The sequence below is a fragment of the Orbicella faveolata genome, unplaced genomic scaffold, assembly GCF_042242905.1.
Source record: "Orbicella faveolata isolate gen_17 unplaced genomic scaffold, um_ofav_v1 contig_35, whole genome shotgun sequence".
In the NCBI taxonomy this organism is placed as follows: domain Eukaryota; kingdom Metazoa; phylum Cnidaria; class Anthozoa; order Scleractinia; family Merulinidae; genus Orbicella; species Orbicella faveolata.
In genome coordinates, this window is record NW_028301564.1 from 30,167,399 (window position 1) to 30,190,315 (window position 22,917).

General features: G+C 38.0%; 2 protein-coding genes across 4 annotated transcripts in view; one reads left to right on the top strand and one right to left on the bottom strand.

Moving 5' to 3' along the window:
- The window catches only part of LOC110050501 (QRFP-like peptide receptor), a 40,158-nt gene extending 25,347 nt beyond the window's left edge, over positions 1 to 14,811 (top strand). For all 3 annotated transcript variants that reach the window (XM_020756425.2, XM_089273398.1, XM_089273399.1), the window contains 2 exons: positions 2,088 to 2,195; positions 12,128 to 14,811. In XM_020756425.2, the coding sequence (XP_020612084.1) occupies positions 12,196 to 13,365 (1,170 nt within the window). In that variant the 5' untranslated portion in view covers positions 2,088 to 2,195; positions 12,128 to 12,195 and the 3' untranslated portion in view covers positions 13,366 to 14,811. The remainder of the gene's footprint in view (positions 1 to 2,087; positions 2,196 to 12,127) is intronic.
- A 2,341-nt stretch (positions 14,812 to 17,152) lies between these two features.
- Positions 17,153 to 22,408, bottom strand: LOC110050436 (substance-K receptor-like). The gene is made up of 2 exons (XM_020756346.2): positions 22,075 to 22,408; positions 17,153 to 18,821 (listed from the first exon to the last, which is right to left on the bottom strand). Exon 2 carries the CDS (start codon positions 18,762 to 18,764, stop codon positions 17,787 to 17,789), a length of 978 nt encoding a protein of 325 aa, XP_020612005.1. The 5' UTR covers positions 18,765 to 18,821; positions 22,075 to 22,408; the 3' UTR covers positions 17,153 to 17,786.
- Between the last annotated feature and the right edge of the window lie 509 nt (positions 22,409 to 22,917).

Genomic DNA, 22,917 nt, shown 5'->3' on the forward strand with positions numbered 1-22,917 from the left:
ATCAGTTGTAAACTTGGTTTTAACATGGATTAGATTCATTTGAGCAAATATTGGTGCTACTCTAAATATAGTGTAATTGAATGCAAATTTTGTCAGGATCAACGGATGACGACTATTTATAATTTGCTGCCTGTCATTTTCAACGAATACAAAAAGAATCAATGAAATACTGAGAAAACATATTCAGTGTTTCTATCAGGTTTTATAAAATAACTGAGATACTACGCGCGCTCTCATTGGTCGAGAGGTGTGTTTAGATGACAGTATGTAAACACGGTTGTGGCGGTTTTCTTTTTTAGATTCGCAGGTATACTTGAGAAATATTTTATAAAAGCAATAGAATACGTTTTTCCGGGAGAATTTTCGAAGGTTATACAAATCCTCGACTGCGTTTCGGGCTTCCTTAACTTTCTCAAATTCTCCTAATCACCCGCGTGTTTAGATGAGGCCATGTAAACAAGGGAAAGTGCTCTACTGCTTAAGTACAAACACAAGAGGAAGTTTCGGATGACGAGAAACTTTGTGGGAACGCTCGCCTACTGCTCGTGTTTTCCCAGTTTTTTTTTTTTTGAGTTGTGCCGAACTTTCAAATCACTCCTACATTATGATCATCGAAATGTAAATTCTCTTTGTTAATGCCATGGTGACGGCAACAGTTCGTTCTATCTTTTTAATCAACAAATAAGTTCCATGTTACTTTATGTCTGTTTAGGAATAGATCACAGATTACGTCAAAGTGTAGTAAAGACAAAAAAGTGGCACACGAGGCGATCTGTCCTCCAATAGCTCACAAGCAAGAACCAATCAAAATGCGAGATTAATTTGACTTATATAACGAGTTATAAAAGCACGGCTCTTTCATACAAGGTGCTTATGTTTTCTAAACTTTCATACTGTTGTAATTTGTCAAAAGGAAACAAAAATTCAATTTATGATGTCTATAATTTGTAATATTTTGGTAAGTGCGATATAATTTCGTCAATCACATTTCCGCTGCTTCACTGGAAACATACTACGGTCCAAATAATATTTAGATATGCAAATGATAAAAAATTAAGTAAAAGAGGATCACAAGTGGTTGCAAAGGTCAGAAATTTTCGACCGCTACGCTTATCAACAATGATATAAATTAGCAACTGTCTAATTAACAAAATTTTCAGTTTTAATATAATTTCCGATCGATTCTTACAAAAAGCAACTTGGATTTTTTCATTTTCATTTTCATAAATTGTGTTCACATCTCAAGAGCAATGTCGTTGTTATTTTTTCACGCTGATAGGAAGCTGAGATATCTTCCGCTTGAAATGCCGTTTAAGTATTCAGATTACGTGCCTCTTTGTCATTATCTTGAGCTGCTGTTTTCGGATACTGTCGTGTATTTCGTCAACAGTTGGGAAATAGCTAAGATTCTGAAAATTGACCGACCAGTTATTTTATTATTTGACGCATCGGCTACGTTTTTTACCTAATTCTTTCAAAACCTCAAATCACGTATTAGTCAACGTTCAGAGATGTATCTGCCAACAAAAACTAGATACTCTGGGCGAAATATCACTTTTAAAAATAGGAGCCTGCGTGCCACTGAGGTGCAAAATAAATAAGTTTCATAATTTCCAGTGGGTATATCCACGCGATGAAATCAAAAGCCATTTAAATTGGTATCTGCCCGGTGGGCATCAATTTGAAATATATTTTTTGGCGTCTTGGTGGTGGTGATCACAATTCACGTCACCGGAACATTACATTAGTTTAAAATGATGGAACTGATAACATTTTACTAAGCGTGTTGACTTATTAGATATCCCACCGAAACATATTTCGAGCACTTACTCTTCAGTTGATATTTGACCGTATAGTCAATGCTTCTACCCCTTGTTTTTATCTCCTTTCAAAATATCAGATTTACTCTTACCTATTAACCCCATAATAATCGTAATCTTATGCACGCATTCTCAAGTGCGTGATAGAATTTCTTGTTTTACCACGCAATAATTATGTCGCTTTTAGGAGTTAAATATATATGACTTTGTGTAATTGAACCATATTTTAATTTACTTATGCGAAATGATACTATCTTTCATTCAAAGGGTAATTTGAAAACGCGAAGCTGTGAACAGTATGCAAGAACAATAAACAGGATAGAAGACCTGCAAAACTTTGGTGTGGTTGCTGGGTACTCGCCTCGATGTCTTCAGGTAACAGTTCCCAGTATCTTTATCATTTACAATATTTTGAAAAAATAGAAAGTAACACGTTGCTTTAAATGAAAAGAACAACACTTCGAGGAAGGAAAAATGGTAAAGAAAAGCTCAAATTGACTTTTTAATGCCATAACCAGAACATCAACCTGAAATAATTCTCGGCGCTATTTCTCATTATTTGTCTAAACATGGACCCAGTAAACCTCAATACGTAAAAGTTCATCAGTCAGCAGTATATATTCGTTATTTCCCGTTCACAAGTTCATCACAACTGTCCATTGAAATTGGAAGTAGCTTTGCTACAAATAAAGTAGAAGTGATATACAATGGACCTTTTCATGGGTTTCTGACATCTTGCTTGGGGGCAAACGCGGCAAAAATTACATATAAAGGTAAAAGTTCGATGCTCAATAATTTGAGAGCGATTGACATTCTAAAGATTTTGTGAGCTACAAGGAAAAGATAAACAGCAGAAGGTATTTTTGATCAAATTTGAAGATCATTGGTTTGCTTTGAGGTGAGGAATTGGACTTTTACTTTTTTTTTTTTCACAAAAATGGCTCTAAGTTTTCCCGCGCAACCCGGTTTTACAAACAAAGCGTGTGGAAAACATAAAGCCTTAATTGCGGCTTTTCTAGCAAGGCTATTTCCTTCAAATTTGATGAGTATATTATTTTACCTGATATGTTTAGTTTTAAATTCATAAATATTTCAGAACTCGAATTTTCGGTGAGTTGTTAGATGTTAGATTTTCCCATGTATTCAATATAATTTCGCCGTGTTTGCCACCCAAACAAGATGGCGCTAGAAACCTTGGAAGATCTGTTTGCTGAGGTTGCTACGGTTATTCAGTGTACAAGTCAAACTAAAAGATAGCAGATGAAATATAAAACACATCCGTGTTACCTAGGGGTGAGTAAAATTACTTTGTGTTACTAGTGAGCCGATTACGGTTAATGATTTGTAACCTAAACCTTAAAGTAAACCATAAACAGTGTGTTTTTAAACATTTGAATATGAGCTCTATGAACTATTTTTCAAACATGTATGTTTACACGTCGGAATCCTGATAGATGGTAGGTGGTAGATGAATAAATTAAAGTGCTATGAAATATCTTTAGCCCTGGCTCAAGATTCCTACTGGGAAGTTAACCTCAGGAAGAAATGTAAACAACACGAGGCAATGAATGGGAAAACATTTTGGGCCTAGCAAAGTGGGATTTCCACAAATGATGTCCAGACTAACGACTGAGTAAATATGGCGTTTCACTGTAAAAAACAAATCAAACATGTAAATGATAAGTACAAGATAAAGAAGTGTGTGTGAACCTCTTTGTGAATAAGTGTAGGGCTTCTAAATTCCTAATGAGAATTGCACTGAAAGTAAGTAAATGACAAAACAAATCTTAGCAACATTTACTGCGAAGTTTCAAGGAAATAAATACATGGGCGTAACAAGCTTTCAAGAACCATTTCGCCACGAATCTCTTCGTCAACTTTAGAATTTCAATATTCTACCAAGTTTTCGCCAATAACTAACAGCAAAAATGGCGGTTCACACTAACTGCGCATTGATTTTGAATCACAGCAAAGTGCAATTTCAATTCCTCAAACTTCCTTTAAAGTTGACCGATTGCTCTTGATGATTAAATGCTAGTTAAAGATACAAGTGAGATCAATAACTCCGTAAAATAAGTTACAAATCTTGGGTCCAAATGAGAGGAACCACAGAACCTTTTACGAATCTTTTAGACAGTAAACTTTAGTGTATATCGGTAACAGCCATTTTTAACGGAACGTACGTCAACATGACGTCGCATGTACACATGCGTGAGAGCCTCTTTAAAGGCTATTGCAAACAAAGATGTAATTCTCAAATATACGATGGTGTTCAACGTTCTCTAACACAATAATGCAAGCTCGAGGTTCAGAAAAACTGCTAGTGGACGTGCGAGTGACACGCGAGTGCGTTTAGCAGTTTTTCTAGATCATTATTTTCTTAGAAAACAAAGGAACGGCATGTTCTATTTCTGTTTTAGATATAGCATGAAAAAGCGAAATATTTACATCTGAGAAGGACGGTGATTATAGTCTCCTGGTCTGTAACAAAATAATCACTTACTGGACATACGTGCTGTATAGTTTCCAGCGATACATATCAAAAACAGTTCAGTGCACACTTATGGTCATCACTTCAATAGCGGGTAATGATAGCAATAAGTAAATTTTGTATTTATGACATCGAGTATTTTTTCTGGCTACGATTTGATGTGTAGTTCTTCGTTCACGTTTCATTTTACTTCTCTGACCCTGGAATTAAAAGGAAAATGCGATTTTACATTACAAGGCCCGCTTAATGACAAATGAAAACTAATCTGTCAGGAACCTCGCTGATAATCCTCGTCGGCGTAGAATAAAGTACTCATTATACCTTTTCCACGACCAAAAAAAATGCTAAAATATGTTACATTCATTTACTTATACTTGATAAAAATAATACTGCAAACCAACATGGTCTTTTATGTAAACATTGCTGAGCTCGTAACGCGAAATTGAAAAAAAAATTTATTATTTTGGGTGGAATCAGTATATTCGGCACAGCCTGGAACAAGAACAGGATGGGAGTCAACTTAGAATTGAAGAAAACCTTACTGAGCTGAGGACTGATCATGGTTCAACATGAATCATTTGATATTCTCTGTAACATACTAAATAGGCGGTCTCCTTTTGCTTTTTGTCGGGGCAACATTTACCGCAGTTTATGTAGTACATTCCTCTATCCGGTGAGCGTAATCGAAAGGATGAGAGTGATAAAGCCGCTAATCTATCGGCGCTTTAAACTCAGTCGTCTTGGGTGCATTATTTTGAATTGAATAAGGAAACGTTCAGTGCAGTAAAGAAAACATCAAATGAAACAAAAGGATAGGAGCGTGTGTACGTACACTCCAGTCTGGGTAGGTACTTGATCCTTTCATAATTATGATAAATAATGCACGTTGAAATCCCGTTTTTTACATTATCTTCAGTTTTCAAAAGCCCTAGTCAATTTCCTCTGATGGACTAGCTCATTTAAACTTGCAATTGAACCTCGTAATATTCAGATCAAGAATACAAACGCACGACATTCGTCGCGAGTTTTCGCCAAACGCGACCTCGAGAGAGTTTTGAACTTTAAGCGACTTTCGCTCTCGCTAAGCTTGAAAGCTGTAGGACACTCGCTGCATATGTGTTCATCCCAAACACTGCACTGTCAATTTGACAAGATGGAAGAAACTGCTTTTCAGAGTTGGAAGGCTTCATTCCATTCTCCATTCAGTTTGCGAGCAGAAATTATTTATTATGTAAAACAACAAATTAAAAGCAAAAAGCGAGAAGAAGAATATTAGGTATATATTAGGTACGACATATAAAAGTGCCCAGTTCGTCGACGTTCAGAGGCAAAGCTTGTAGTCTGGGAGTAATCTCTCTTTTGGACAGAGAGCTTCACATGGCGAATTACTTCTGGGGAAAGGAAAAAAAAAATTTGACAGTATGATGCCTCCCCTCCCTTGTCCGGTACCCAGAGTAGATTTATCCTCTCTCCAGACTCCTTGATGATTCCCCGCAAAAAAAAAAAAAAACAGTTTCGTCAATTAACGCTCAACTAGTTATCAAACCTGGGCTTTTTTCTTGTGAAAATAGGTTTCCTGAATCAGACTAAAATCTGATTTGACAGTCCAGATTTTGGGTAAAAAAACAGAAAGGAGATTTAGAGTCGTCTGAGAACAGTTTCCTTTACTTCTTCCAAATTATATTACAACGCCTTTCCGAGAACTCTTTTGTTCTGCACCGCACCAGTTAAATAAATAGCTTGTTTAATCGTGTAGTACAACGACTTATTTTCGAAATCCCCAAAACAAAAGAATATAGTATAGTGATGCATATTCCCCTAGTGCTGACAGTACAGCTGTTTATAATTATTACAGCAACATTGACAAGGTTTCCGTACCTGTCAGAGTACTAGGCTGATGTAGCAAGAGAACGGGAACGTCACTTGACGACGGTGCGCGCAGTACAAATACCCAGATATGGTCAGATGACGACTGTAGGGCGCGCGGAATTTCCTGGATTCTGGTCTAATTTGACCATATTTGGGTGTTTGTTCTGCGCGCGCCGTCGTCGACTGACGTTCCCGTTCTCTGGCTAAATCAGCCTAGTTTAGCGAGTAGGCAGCTACGTACTCGCCCACGACCTGGGAATTGAATAGCGCCCAATAAAACCGTCAAACGGATTGCCATCGATCTCTTTGCAAGCGATGTGGTAGTCATTGCGTGGGTGGAATTTGAACAAAAATGACTAGAGCCAGTTAATTTCTTGCAATGTTAAATTGCTGTGATGTCGCAGCCAGCTGGTTAGTCAGAAGTGAGCGGTTAACGTGGTCTGAGGAGAACTGATAAGGCCACTTTAACAGTATTAAGAAACTTGTGAAGATGAAAGCACTAGTGTGTGGAACAAAATGTGAGTAATATCGAGATACTATTTTGAAACAAACAAAAAAAGTAGTGTTCTCTGGTCATATTTACCGAGCACAGATATTCTATTTAAGCAACTGTTTTGGACGAAACGTTGAAGTTAAAATATATGGTTTGGAAATTAAAGTCAAATTTAAAACGGTCAAGAAGCACACGACGTGGAACAAATAAAGTGACGTTTTGACGTTTTTAAAGATTTATTAATTCAGTTCAAGATTTAAAAGCTATCAAGATTCCAAGATTTCACTTAACAGATTTCGAGATTTCAAGATTTCAAGAGTTTTAGCTCTTTAGCGTCGAATTTGCGGCAGCAGTTTTCATGTTGGTCGTTGTTTTACTTCAAGGAATGACAATGTAAAGTTAACGACAAGCCCAAAGGGGACTTCTTTCCTCAAAGTAAGCAGATTAAATATCTGGTAGATTTTCGTTTGTAAACAATCAACGTTGTACCGCGTACAGTGTTGACTTCTACGTTTTTAACACGAAATGTTGAAGAGATCTCATGCTGCTGACGGCAAAATGTATTTTTGCCTAAAAACGGCGGTAGACCTGTGCAAATCCAGCGGAAACCATCACGTTTAGTTTCAAAATTATAAAATAGCGCGATACTTCTTGTAAAAATTATTCAGTCGCACCACTGTTAATCTCAGTGAAGGCGTCTGCTATTTTTCATATTCATAGCTGGTCTTCTTTCGTAGCTTATCTAGGCTACTCACGCTCATTTATCAAGTCTATCGTTTTGCACCCACTCTACGTAGCTTGGTGAAAATTATATTATTCAAAGTCATATGATTGATGAAACTTAAAATGTGCGGTCGGTACCCTAATGTCGCGGGAATGAAAAGAGTTTAAAATGGCAAATGAGCTGCTAGGTACTTCTCAGAGAATTATTGTTTTCTTGACTACTTATTCATATACCTGAAATTCATCAGTTTATCTATTTATCTAAAGTGAAACCCTATAATACCACGCATTTAAGGTCGTCAAATTTTAAATACAGTAATAATACAATGGATAATATTTGCATTTCCCTTGTTAAGTGAAACATTAAAGAAAAAGAAAAGAACTCGACCATAATTTTATCCGTGTTGAACGATCTTATCGACGAACCTGTTCGTACAAACATGATTTCTAATTGGTGTAATCACCCCCGTCAAATTGAAAACTGGACTATTCATAGTTTGGAAAGCTTCATTAATGAGTTCACTAGTCAATGTCCCTTGTAATTTCTACATATCAGACATGGTGAATCCTCTCGACTTCTCAGAACCATCTTAGTAAGTTAGTTTTTCATGTTCTTAACAACAGTTTATAATATCTTTCCGTTCAGACTGATTCAACAACTGCGTTAAAAATCGCATTTTTCTTTTTGATTCCTTAGTGTCAGTCAATTAATTATGGAATCTGTAAATCTGTACAGTGAAGAGATTAAGTTGAAATCTTTTCAAATCGTGGATCACAGTTTTTCCAGTTAATTTTGAATTTAAAAAATGGCTTTATTTCTTTAACATCTGCCCGACTATGGGTGAGTGACCCGAATGCCGCAGTTGACCAGCCCTAGGTGAGTTTACGGCCTTTCTGATCACCAGTCAACGATTTATTCCTTTTCATAGGATGTAAATGAAAAATATAATCAAGCTGGCGGTTAACGAAAATTGAAGAAATCGTCGCAACGAATCGCATTTACATACGTCTAATCGACGGTTCTCGAACCTAGTTCTTTAAGATACTCAGTTTGAGGTAAATGTGTTAATTTTCGATGGAGTTAAGAGGGATTTCAGTATTTAAGTGTCTCTATGTTGTTATTTTCTCGCTCAATTAAGGTAAATGGGCAGTTAAAGGAAGATCTTGAGATCTTAGAATGAAAATATCGATTAATGTTTAATTTCGCCAAGATAAAAAATAAAATCTTGTTTCTGGGCCAATATTTAAATCAGTGAAATTTGATTATCAAGTTTATTCAAAATACATAAATATTGAGCCAGTTAATTTGTGTTTTTAGACCTTTTAAAGTTATTTTGACTAAATATTGTAAGCATTGTGTTTTCAGAAATCATGCAGGTGAAAGTTTATCGGACATGATAATGGTGTAGATATATAACAACCGATCAAAGTATCTTTTTTTTCCTTAGGGGAGCGTGTCGTATGGCGGAATGTTTGGTCTATTTAACAACAAAATTCGTCATAACAATTGCGTTTTTAGCGAGACAAGCTTAAATCATATTAAGCGAAGAAACTGAAGTTAGATAAACATACCTAACGATTAGGTGGATTCCACATAGTGCAAGGGCAAAATCAAAAGCAAAAAAGTACCTTGACTCTTCACCAGTTCAACAATTATACTCCACAGCGCTAGCTTGGTCAAGCACTCTCAGCCGGCCGTGAAATTTGTCTCAAGCACTTACTATACTATTCTGGATTTGTTCATTATAGCTGTCAAGGCAATGAGAAACTTTCCCCAACTTATATTAAAAGGAACTGGCCGGTTAAGTTTGTTTTTCCGTTTACAGAAAACTAAATCAGGCGTGAGCTTCTGGAAGGAGGTAAAACTTATTTTCTTCCTTCTACCCGCGTCAAACTGAAATAATATTAATGGAGTGTTACGTGGGAAATAACAACAACAAAGAGCATCTAAAAGGTAATAATATCATTTCACGCACTGTATCGGAAGTGAAAAGAATTACTGTTCCCCAAGCTTTCTTCTCAAAGTTTTAAAAAAGTAGTTTTTTGTATCTCTTCTTCGTCAAGGGTGGATTGCACGTAAGGCTAAAATAATTGTAACTAACACACTACAAAAAAATATTTACATTTACTCTAATGTGCTTCACAGTAGGGGGTGATAACTTTAGCTGTGAACTTCATTGTCAACCATTGCTTTGTTTTTAAACTTGAGCTAATGGAAAGTTTTGGATCCACTCGATACGATGGAGCCATTGGTTCAGCATTGCTTGACGCAAACACAATATCGCTATATCGAGAGGAGATTACTGCCTAGATTTATTTCAAGTCGCACAGGAAATAGCTGCAACGCACTTGGATCATTTAAAGCCAGCTAAAAAGTGGAAATATTTTTCCTTCATACATCGTCGCAAGCTTATAGAGTAGAATGGCTTCATGAGGTAATTCAACTGATAGATCGTTTATAATATTGGCCAATCGACTGAGGCGTCATTAGGGTGCTTGAAATCAAACGTTTTATTTCTTACTTCTAGAAACGTTTAGAAATACCATGGGTGGTATATGAGAATCAGTTCTTCGGACTAAACCATAGCCAACCACCTATAAAACACCGATCGTGCACGAAATGTTTCCATATCAGTTCCTGTTTTTATATCGAGCTCCTTAAAATTGAAACGCTTAGTTAGCTTTAGTGTAAATTAACATACATTAGCTGCACATAGATCAAAATAAATAGGAAAAGCCAAAGGCTTTGATTTTCTTTCTCGTGAGAAGCGTTGTATGAACCCGCCTTTCACAGATCACGGCCTCCCTGCTAAAAAAATACCCAGCTGAGGAGTCTAAATTTTTCAGCTCCCCGATGCGGACGCGCGCTACAAGTGTATATATTTACTTTTTCTTCTCGCGGCAGGCACAGCCCACAACGGAAGTATATTTTTCAACGGCGTGGAAAACTACCAGGCAATTGTGAAGAAAAACATGGGGTCAGAATGTTTATCGAGAAATGCTATGTAGCTGGTGTTCTCAGAATGATTTGTAGCCATGCTTACATAACTTGCTAAGCCAAAAATACAGTGATTGACATAAATGACATTTCCTCTTAGTGGAATAACTTTTAGCAAACGAGGTTGAAAGTTGCATGTTTACACATGTTTAGAGTTTTCAGTTGCTTTTGCCAACTGCGAGAGAAAACACTCAAAAACATGACAGAAAACATGGACAGAGGTAAATAAAAGTGACAAAAATACGAGCAGAACCAACCAGAGTAAAACTAATTTGGGAGGGATTTTGTATTTTTGGTCAAGACGATGCTAAAATTATGACTGGGTGCCTTTGCTCGGAGACAAAATTCTCGTAGAACAGTATAAGGACGATATTTTTTGAATTGTTAAGGGCCCATTAACCGATTCATGCGCGCGCTCGCGCGCGTTGCTAAGGAGGTGAAATTTCACTTCCGGTCACTTACGTCAGCCTGAGCGCGGAAAATAAAAACAACTCAAAAACTTGCAAATTCGCTCACATTTTAGACGTTTTTCTTTGTGTTTCGCAAAATGCAAAGTAACAAAAGTACAAGCAAAGACAAAATAAGAGAAAGATAGAAAAACAAGAGCAATAGAAAGGGAAAAACTAACTCCGTGTGGCTTTGTTTGATCTTACCGAAGTGCGCTGGTAGTGTAAATTGCGCACGCGCTGATAGGGTAACTTCCAGTAAATATCGGGCGCACTTCCGGTTTCTTTAAATGCTAAAGGAAACGCGGTTTTTCATAAAATTCAGCCTTTTTCGACGAATTTCGATTAAAGCCAACGTTGGCAACATAGCTATGCATTCCTTTTTCGAAATCATGCTTTTTTCAGAAAATTACGAATTTTTCAATATTTTGAAATGCTCTCAAAATCTGACCTTTTAGAAATTAAACAAAATCGATGCATAGTGTAATGAGGATTTAAATTAAGATACTAAATCAATGAAAAAAATCCCGGGAAAGTAATTTGCCTGGGAGCCTTTGCATTTTTTCTGTATTAGTCACATGACCATGGGCGTGGCCTGATGACGTCATCACTAGTGTTACTGATCAGGAAAAAGTTAAAACACATGAAATAACTCTGAACTAACTAAAAATGATGAGGTTATATGAGACTAAATTTTCCCTAGCAACGGCTCAAAAAGATCGGTTAATGGGCCCTTAAAGAAAGGGCAAATTCTCTTTGTAATTACTTTTTAGGTTTATGCCGAGACGTAAAAAAAAAAAAATTAAAAAAGTGTTCCAGAGTTTTTCAGTTATTTGACATAACCACCTTGTGTATGTGTTACCCTTTTGTAACGACTTCAGTGCACTTATATAGCAACACTATAAAAGTACACTGATTTATGTTTTCCTTCTTAAATTCAAATGGCCAAAGAACGAAAATATTTATGAGCTATTATATTTAGGTTTCCATCAACGAAAAAAGGTTGTCACGGTTTAGGTTTTGACTTAGAGGTCATGCTCATGAGAGCTGAAACCGCTTAGCTTTTTGCCGACCAATTTATATAGGTAGATTAAAAGCTCTTATTGAGAAGTTTGATTGGGAACACGGACAGTGTGATTTTCAGGTCGACAAGCTAGATTTATATCATTTCACTAATATTACTGGCTCCAAACATTAACTAAAAATGACTAATGACAGAAATATTGAATTTAAAACATAAATTATTGACGTATTGTCCTGCTTATTTGTGAAAATGTTTTCTTGTAGGTAACTTCCTTGATTGAAGTCGCTCAGCAGACGTTCCAGTCGAGATTTTGATAAGTAAGCTTCCCGCCATGACTGCAACACCAAGCGTCTACAAATTCCCGCCAACAGTAAATGCGTCCTTGTTGCCGTCAAATCCAAATGATACCCAGCTCCCGCCAACCAATCAAAGCGACAAAAACGTTATTCTTGTCATGATCAGTTTAATGGCGTTCGTTATATTAGCAGGTTTGATAGGTAACGTCATGGTCATTGTTACAGTTGCTGCAAAGAAAAGCATGTGGACTCCATGCAATTTGTTCATAATGAACATCGCTGTGGCGGATCTTTTGGTGGCGATTATCCTGACTCCGCTCCGAATGGCAGAACTGTTCGTCGGGTGGCCGCTGGGGGAGTTTTTGTGCCGATTTTTTGGACCACTGCAGGATGTGATCGTGTGCATCTCAGCTGTCACTCATACGGTGATAGCGTTAGAAAGGCACCGTGGAATCGTGACACCGTTCAAGAGAAAACTGTCTCTCAGGAGCGCCAAGATAGCGATAGTCTTCATCTGCTTGGTTTGCTATCTGGTAATAGGCTTACCGTTGGCCTTAGTTTTGAAGCAAGTGGAGCAAAAAGGTGTCACTCGTTGTCGCGCTCGATGGCCATTAAAGACGAGCCGAGTGATTTTCGAAGTATACCTCGTGGCATTTTTTATACTTGTTCCTCTGATTACTCAAACTGTAACTTACGTGAAGATTGTTGCAACGATAAAGGGGGAGGATGCCTCAGCACAATCAATTTCCCGTAGTCGCACTGTGGAGCAGAGGAGAAACCAAATCCGGAAGAAAGCACATTTGGTTAAGATGTTGATCATAATTGTAGCTGTTTTCCAAGTGTGTTTCATTCCACGTGGGGTCTATATGCTTCTCAGTGAATTCGTCAGTTTGAGTTATAAAGAATCGCACAGGGAAAGTTTGTTCGTCGCTAACCTCACCTCGATCATCCTGTTCTATTTAAAACATGTCTTGAATCCATTTATTCTCTTCGCGATGAGTACAGAGTTTAAAAAGAACTGTTTTCCTTGTGGGAATTTTTGTTCCAAAAATTCGGACTTTATTAATAGTATGAGTCATTATATGTCACAGAAATCTAAGGTACTCAATAGCGAGGCCTCAGAAGAGAAGGAACTGAGGAAATTGTGTGACATTAGCTCGCCAGACATGCATGATGGGAAAAAGGAGAGAGAAAGTGATGTTTAGCGTACAGCGCCAATCCAGCTTCATCTTCACCGCTTCTCCACTGAGTTCGAAAACATGTATTCTTGGTTGAAATCACCCGTGGTCTCTACCAACACTTGCTTAGCGATCGGGCCTTTGATCTGAAGCGAGGCTAGAGTTGTTTTTTCTTTTAATGGTACGAACCTTTCTACTTTAGAATAAGACTTATGCATGATTACGTCACACGCTCAAAATTCACCACCAAGCCTCGTTTACGAGAAATTTTCTCAAACCTCTGGCAATTTCGTGTTGTTTTCACGAGGGTATTCTTTTCATCTTTGCCGCTGTGGGAATTTGTCCACGATAAAATTTTTGCATTTTAAAAGCGAGGCTTGGTAGTGAACTGTGCTTGTCTGCCAGTATCATCATGCATAAGGGCTTGTATAAATAATCCTGCTATATCACGCAAATTTGTTTCTTATATTTGTCATCACAAAGACAAACCAAAGTTCGCTTCCATGCAAAGGCTTGGTAACATTTCACAGAACTCAGCTGTAAATGCATTCTTCTGAAAAGGCGCCGAAAGGATATATCAATTCTTAGATCGTGAGAAAGCTGAATTAGCGCCTAGCTCTAGCTGAATTAAAAAGAGCTTAAAAGTTGTCGCTAAAAAGAACTCTTGAGGTATCGCCAGGTGGCATGACTTCTTTAATAAATTCGATTATGAGAAGATCAAGGTAAGAGAGTGAATCCCCCATATAGGCCTAATACCCAAGGTAATCCCTCTTAAGTTATTTCGATGGCTTGATTGTTGTTACCGGCGACGTTTCGCAAGATAAATAGGTCCAAATTCGATCCAAACAATTCAGTATCACAATGCTGGGAGAATTACAACTTCCTTTTAATATCCTCAGCAGGTTAAAAAAAGAAGCGTAAAACTAGGAAGTAATACATGACAAAGAAATCGATGAGAAAACGAACTGTTTGCGAGTCGGCTTGTCTTGACGAAATACATGAAAATCTTACGAAGGCACAAAAAAAACAACGAAATTGAGCTACAAATTACCTTTGTCCAGCGACGAGGGTAATGGACTGGTCGAAATCTAAAGGAATCTAAGGAAAGTGCTCCATTGTAGAACAAAACTAGCAAGACAACTTTGACTGCTCATCGTTTTAAAATAAAGGTTATCTATCTATCTATCTACTGCTCTAAATCTGACGTTCGCATCACGTTTTTGCAAACAAACGTGTTTTTGAGAACGCGCGCTAGGAAGCTCGGGAAATTACCCAAGTGTCACTTGTGGCTTAGCGTTAAGAGTTTTGGAAAGTATTAGTCTTAGAGTTTTGGAAACACGTTTGTGAGGGGGTGAAAGAATTATGGGGTAACCCTGCAATGGACTAGTATTCCACCTCGGGGAGGGGGTAGTTACACCTAGGTTGCTTCAAGCAGTGTAAACCGAAGAATTAAAGATACGCACACTCTGATAACTGGCAGCTGATTTACATATCTATATTTCTGCTTTCCATGTTATCACAGACCCATGTATAAGAGCGAAGCAACCCTGCGGGAAGTTTCAGTTTAGGAACTGATTGGCCTCTGGGAGACTCCCGTATAAAAATGACGGGGGTGCTCGTCGTACATTTTAGGGGTTAAAAAAGAGGTTTTGGTACCCCTTAGGGCGTGTAGCGTCAAAGGATCGACAGCGGGAGGCGGGAGCGGGAGCTTTGGCAGCACCCTTTAGGGTATTGAGTGGAAAAGAATATGACAGGAGATAATGTGTTATGTAAGAATTGGTGTCTCTTAGGGGAGAATAAATTTCAAGCCACGCCCACAAAACAGGATCTTGGTACCTCTTAGGGGCTGTTTTCAAAATTTCCGACGAGCACCACCGTCCTTTTTATATGGGGGTCCCCCCGGGTGATTGGCATGCTCTGTTTTCAAATCATATTTTGGTGACCCTTGGTACACGAGGATACGTTTTCAAAGTAAAACGCAGATGATCACGGACTAGGAGTCAAAAATTGGCATTGAGTAATTTAATGTTTTCTCTGATGATTGACCAGAAGTATATTCTCTTGCCAGAAGCCACAGTGCTCGTCGTTTTGTTGTTGTTCAGTTGTTGAGGTGCGGTGACCTCATGGTTAGTGTGCTTGACTCCGGATCGAATGGTCCGAGATCGAGCCTTGGCCGGGGACATAGTTGAGTTCTTTGGCGAAATCTTTACTCTCACAGTATCTCTCTCCACCCAGGTGTGTAAATGAGCACCAACGAATTTAATGCTGGGGGGTAACCCTGCGATGGACTAGCATCCCATCCAGGGGGGAGTAGAAATACTCCAAGTCGTTTCATGCAACAGAAACCGGAGATACGCGTCGGCCGGATGGGCCACCTGGCTCGTGTGCAGTCTTTACCTGTAACCTTTTTTTCCCGTCTCCCTGGTAAGCACTTTTTCATTTAATTAGAACTAAGTAACTAAGCATAAACTACAAAACGTTCGTCATGGCTGCACAGCAAAATCACAGGCAAACTGTACTTCACGCTGGTTGAATTTTTTTTTCATGATTTTATTTTTCTTCATCAAATACTGAACAGAACGAAAACAAAATGCTTTATTACAGGAACGTTAACACCTGAATTTATTGAATTAATTTGATATCAGAAGGAAGAGATAAATTATTAAAAATAGAGAAAATTAAAACCATGCGTACGTGTTGCATGCCTATATTTTGTTGTCACACTCTCGGCATTACTTACTCGTTAAATTACCCACTCGTACTTTCTCTTCCTCGCTTCATTTAAATCTTTGTTTCTAATTCACTTTCCTCTTCCCCTACCCGTCTTAAGCCATTGAGCCTTTACGGGATCTCTTTAAGTTGTCCACACTTCCATTTTATGTTAGCATGTTCTATAGTTTTCATGGCAGCCACATTAGTGTTACCAGAAGATGCGGGATAAGTTTACGTATCGTGATGACTCAATTTTGCGCCATCCGTCCGATTATGAGCGTCTCTTTTCTGAAAAACGTGGCTCCTATTCCAATACCCCCTAGTATAAGGTAAGGGTCTCTATTCTAATAACTGACCTAAAATAATCTATTCTTAAACGGCGCCATTAGAGTACTATGACTTCCTTCTGAAAGGCTAACCTCATACTCGCATTACAAACAAACTGATCTCGGCTAAAAGGGTTTCGAATGATATCTTCATCAGTTAGGGCTCAATTCCTTCAAACAAAAGATGTGGCACTTTCGTTTATCAGTATCCGGGGAGGGGGGTACTCCCCTATATGGGCTATATAGGTATGTGCGGCCCCAAAGGCTATGGTTTTTCAGCCGTTTTGGTCACAAATAGGGTATCGATTTCAGCTGATTTTGGCCATTTTGGCCATAAATAGGGTATGGTTTTTGCACTCTAGCCTTGATATGGGTATGTTTTCAAGAAGAAGCCACTTTTTCATCATTACCGCAAAGAAAATCAACAAAAGCCATTCACAAATTATGTTTACGGTAATTAAACATTGGTCTGAACTAGGGAACTAATTATAAGAAAACGAAGACCTGAAACAGGGTTTTGATTGAAGGGTCAGTCATAAATAGAGTTTCGAATTATTGATCAGTTCATAAATAGGGTAGGAAACATCGCAGATTTTGGTCATAAATAGGGTAAGGGTTTTGGGAAGCGGGCCGCACACCCCCACCCAGTTCTTCCGGGAGTACCCCCCGGGATCAGTATCCTTTTATGCAGATGTGGTTGTGGATCAGTGCACTGCGGTAGAACCTCAACTACAAAAATTATTTTTTTAACACACTATAAATAGTAGAAAGCTTGATAGTATAAGTTGTTACCGCATTTTATTTTTCTTAAGTTAGTAGTTCTTCATGTGTCAACTGAGTAACGTGACTCTTAGGAACACTATAGCGTAAATATGATACGATTTTGTGTAAAAAATAAAGATCGACTTGGCTTAACTTGAGCACCAGCTGGTCCGTCACAAATTTCGTTTTCCACGATATTGCTAGTTCAAAGATATTCAAATTATTTTTACCTCAGCTGCGCAAATATTTAGAAGGGTGTGTTCTGAGTGACATTTAATACCAGTTTTAATTACTTTACCCACATACATTGTACTCCAAGTGACTTCCAACTGAACGTTTATGACTATGGTCTATTATAAAAAGTAAAATTATGTATTCATCAGAGACGGCTTCTCTTCTTTTCTGTTTTTAGTCACTGAAAACAGAGACGACAAAAGTTTTGTCTTCGTACTTCCTTCTGTGGTTTACAGTTTGAGGACAGACTGCCTTTGCCGTTTTTTTTTTACCCTTATTAGTTTATGTTTTTTCTTGTGCATTTCCATGATAACAGTCTCTGAGATATCACTGACGAGCCGCAATCAACTAATCTGTGCTATCCAGTTTTTAAATACGATTTATTTTAGGAAATCCGACTTTCTATTTTGCCGCTCATTTGCACATCACACATAATCCGCAACTGCCGCGGAATTCTGCACTCGTTGCAAAGATGATAAAGGGGTTAATCACGTGCTTAAGATAGTAAGTAATCAGAGTTATTGTAATAGCGTATTGGAAACTGAGATTGCCTTTAAAATCACCAAATTCCCACAGCAACATGGTTAAGACGCGAGGAATGGAACACAATTGAAAAGCAACGACAAGAAAGATTAGCATCTTCACGACTCGAGCTTTACTCTGCGCAAGTCTAGTTGCCGGGGCATCTAAATCAATGGAGTCGTTTACAGCCGTGATTTCAATGTTGACTACTTTCACAATGCAGGAGTAAGAGTAAGTTTGAATCACCAACGGCACGATTACAAACACGATCACAAGAAAAACTTTGTAAAGTTGTCGAAAAATATGTAATGGCCATCGAACTCTACACTCTTGAACGTCCCCGACGCGTGTCACTGTTACAATAAAAGCAAGGGGAAGACCGCTGGCGATGTAACATACCACCCAGATAATTCCAATCGCTTGTTTTGTTCGGCGAACGGAGAGCTTCACTTTAAATGGCTGTACTATCCCTCGGTATCTTTCCAAAGCAATCACTGTGTGTGTGATCACTGATACGCAGACAATAACGTCTTGGAGAGGAGCTAAGAAGTGGCAGAGGAACTCTCCGAGAGGCCATCCGTGGAACATTTCTACGAAACGGAGTGGAGCGACAATTACCGCTACAAACAGATCAGCCGCAGCAATATTCATTATCAAGTAGTTACTGGAGGTCTTGAGGTTTCGCTGGCGTTGGAAAATAGTGCCAATGACTGTTAAGTTCCCCAGAAAACCAAAGACTATCACAACTGTTAGTAAAACGACGATAATCGTCTGAAATTCGTCTGTTCCATAAAATCCCATTACACTAATTTCCTCTCGAGGCGCTGAAGAATTGTTTGTAGCGTTCTGTGTCGATGTTGAGTTCGTCATCGCGAGATGCAAAATTTTACGAAACGCCAAAAGTTGAACCTCGTTAGTCTTTTTTACCTGATGAAAAGATAACCAGACACATCAATGTGTTAATGCTTTCCTCGCCTGCTCAACTCGGAAACTAAATGCCGCAGGTATGACGATAGCAATATTGTTTTGAATTTCAGTTTGTCCGCAAATCATGGACAGGCACGATTAACCAAGGTTAAAATGAGTTTGCGTCAATTATTTTTTTTTCGCCTAGTTGCTTTGAGACACGACAACTCTGCCCACTCCACAAAGAAATGAAAAACAAAGACCTTTGAAGTTGTTATTGATCTGCTAAATTCCAGTTGAACGAACAACTCGTAAACTGAGCCAGAGTGTCTGTCCGGTCCAAGTGTAAACAACGTTCTGAAGATACTGACAGCAAGTCAGAATTCATCAAAGCACTAATCCTGCCTGATGTTAAAAGTTGTAGTGTATTCAGGACAACCGCTCGTCATTTGGAACTAAGGCAATGCATATTCATTTTTCTGACACCCTCCGGATGACATTATATTTACAAAAGGTAATTGTCCTGGCGACATGAAAAAGGCTAATACATAGGCGTTCAGCTGAATATTGAACTGACTGTAAAAAAGCTTTAATAGAAAGTGGAACATTAAAAGCAAAATGGCACGGAACGAAACCAGCGCGCCCTGCGTTTTTGCGGTGATGTTATCAAGGAAAAATTTCTGTACAACACGAGGCAGTATAGAGCCCTAGAGCACAAAATTGAGCATTTGGGTAGTTATATTAAACCGTACTAACTTACCTAGCTGTTTAGTGATATAGGAAGACTCGAGAAACCATAATCACCAGTTATTACTCGTTAGTTAAGCCTCAGAGTAAGCATTGGGTGGTTTAAATCGAATTAAGAAATAATCAGTTGAGATTTTTCAGATCCTCGAGAAAAAAAGAACTGCAATTAAATAAGCCGGATATAGCTGTATTTTGAAACAAAGCCCATATGCCATGCTTACATTTCATAGTGATCGTTTTATTATTATGAATCCTGTATTGTTTTAAATCCTCTTTGAAATCGATAAAATACTGATTTACATTTGATATGTCAACAAAAAACGACAACGTTACGCATGCGCAAGATAGTGGCGACGAGCGAAGCGCTAATACTGCAATTACCAATACGTGCTTGGTTTTTCTGCAGATTGCCTCCGTGCGGTGAACGAATCGTTTTCTTAAGTTTGCAAGACAATTCAAGTAATCATTGCTTGCTCTCGTATAAACGAAGTTTCAACGCAATCAGATCTCAAACAATAAGGTCTCGTCATCCAGGCTTTCGTTAGCAAGTTCGTAATTAGTTTACTGAAAATTTATTTAACCTGTGAGAAAATTCTGTCGCGTGTTAATTTTGTTTTCATTTCGAAGTGTAATTCACACAATGGTTGTGTAGCACAGACAAACCTAAACTAAGAACTTTGCGCGTGTTTTACATGCCAAGAGTTTAAAAATCTTTCTCCAACACAATTTCAAAAACCAGCTTTATTTATTTAACCCACTGAAAGAAAGCTAATAATCATGAACTATCACCTCTCCTATAGCATAGTATTCGAACCCATCAGATATTTTTCAAGCGGAATATTTCTAGCCGTATGTTGGTAAATTCTGCAAACTTGAGAAGTGTTCACACTAATCGAGGCGACTTGTGCGGCAGTTTTCGATAATAAACATCATTTATAACCTGCCATCGCTAACTAATTTGCATTTGTTGCGGAGGACACGACTGATGACGCTCTGATAAGCAAACGTGCGAAAAATTTCAAACTACATTTCGTCATTTACGTCATCGTTACAGCAGAGTTATCTTGAGAACAGCTTTCTGTTTATATATCCTGTTTTATGCTTCGAAATGCTGACTCATGCGGAATTGACCTTGAACATGTTCTTACGTGTACTTTTCTCGGATTCTGACTAACGTGCATTTAAAATTTTGATATATGACGGACAAAATTAGGAATGTCCTCACACTTTTAGCCTTAAGGTCGTTCTTGGGATTTTCTCTAGCTTTTGGCTTTTCTCAGACTGAACGTTCTTAGGGTTCTATACTCATATAAAATGAATGGTTCTTGGGTTAGACTAGGAAGAGTTAGTTTACGTTACTTTGAGGGTTTTCCTGAGCCTGTTTTACGACAAAAAACACTGGACTGATTAACACTGACTGAGAAGACCAGTCGATGCGCACACTTAGGGGAACACGGTCAGGCGTGTCCACAAGATCATGGTGAAATCGGCAACTTTCAAACTGTACTGTATAAACTGTACTAAAATTTTTATGTGACAAATTAGATAACAGCTTTCGTGGTCGGTGTTAAAATATCACGTTTACTCCCAGCATGAATTGGCAGTAACTTGCGACAATCTCCGTGGAAGTATTCTTAATTGACGTAATTCCGAACGTAACCTGCTAAATAAATCAACAGCAAACAGCACGTGCCAGGATAATGTATTCCACAATTAGGAAAGTGTAAACCATGGTCACGTTCCTTTCGACATGACAGTCGTTGATGGAAGGATGGACTTGAAATTTTGACATGCCATTGAAAAACACTAAAAATAATAAAAAATAATAAAAGAAGCTTCCGGACCAGTCATACATTAAGGTATATACATGCAAGGGCTTGCTTCGTGCACTGATGTTCTTTGCATTGACGCGCATATCATGTATTTTCCAGGGGGTATCAATTTATTTCAATATTCGGGTAAACCAGCTGGAGTCGTGGACCACATTGAACACTATAATGAACGCATTTTCTTAATTTTCGGCCGCTCAGTTTAAAATTCAGGGCCACACAGGTGATGCAAACATTTATAACAGAAAATTTTGGTGTCAAACTATGAAAGACTCGCTCCGTATTGAAATGAAAGAGGTTGGAAAAAATAGCTTTTAAATGAGCAGAATTACCAATGAGAAAAAAGTACTTCGTATGAATAAACACGCCCATTTTCATGTCTTTACTAAGTGTGAAGACTGACAAGTTAGCTTTGTAAATAACGACGAAGAACACGTTTCCTGGAGAACGTCTTGCTCGAAGGTTAACAAACTAGCAAAATTAAACAAGCTGACCTTTTAACTGAATTCAGGTGAAAGTATCTTTTCGACGGCCATTCTTACATGTATACTATATTAGAATCAATTTCAGCTCGGTCCTTTCGTCGTTGTGAAGAAACGTCTTAAAAAGGGAGTGTAAACAGTATATAAGGGACAATTTTTTCTGATAAAGATTTAGAAAAGGCAAAGGTAAAGAGTTATAGTGCTTTACAAATTTACCTCTTTTTGAGTCAAAAGTCTCCTCTATCGGATCACGTTGCGCAGGGATCAGCTGTTTTGTCGCAGGTCTCATTCAGATCTCCTTGATTCCTAGCAAAATTACCTCGCACACATCACTTAACTATCTGTGAAAAATACCTAGCATGAAAAACAACATGTGTTAGCACTCCTGAACTGCAGAATGATAATTGTCATGTACTGTCTTTCAATGCAAGTTCTCAAACTTGTATAAACAAATACACAGCTGATGAGAGTGCAAACATATATCTAATGAAATATGACGGATAACATGAAATGTCAAAAAAAAAAACTAAAAAACTTTAAACTAGAATATTTTACAGTTTCCTTTTCAGTGTTCTCAAACGCATACCTTATTGTGGTATCGAATCTGGTTACGATTCAGTTTGACAAATTGGAAGATGAACCGAGTTTTAAAAGGAATAGAGGCGGAAACGAGCATTATAATTTTTAGTTTTGACCACAAAAAGGTTTCTTTCCCATTAGTTCGAGAAGCAATTTCTTTTAATAGATTACTTTGTGTTAAGAATAAGTAACTCATAATTTTTTTATGTTAATTTGTGACTATTTGAGACTGTTTTCTGTTTCTCTCTTGTTCAAGAGAAAAAATTTGTTTTTTACATCACTGTCCTAATATACAGTTTAACTACAGCTCTCATCAGCAGGCCTAAATGTTCACACTGCGCGCGTCGATCGAACTGACCATCAAAATATTGGTCTGTCCGGTTTTAGTGGAAAAAAATAATTTTGATACACTCTATAAAATGATAAAATGACAAAAGACAATTCACCGGCAAGAGTAACGGTCGATATTCTTGAGCTATA

What these genes read in the sequence shown, in the direction of transcription:
- LOC110050436 (XM_020756346.2), bottom strand. Translation starts at nt 18,764, where the DNA reads ATGACGAACTCAACATCGACACAGAACGCTACAAACAATTCTTCAGCG.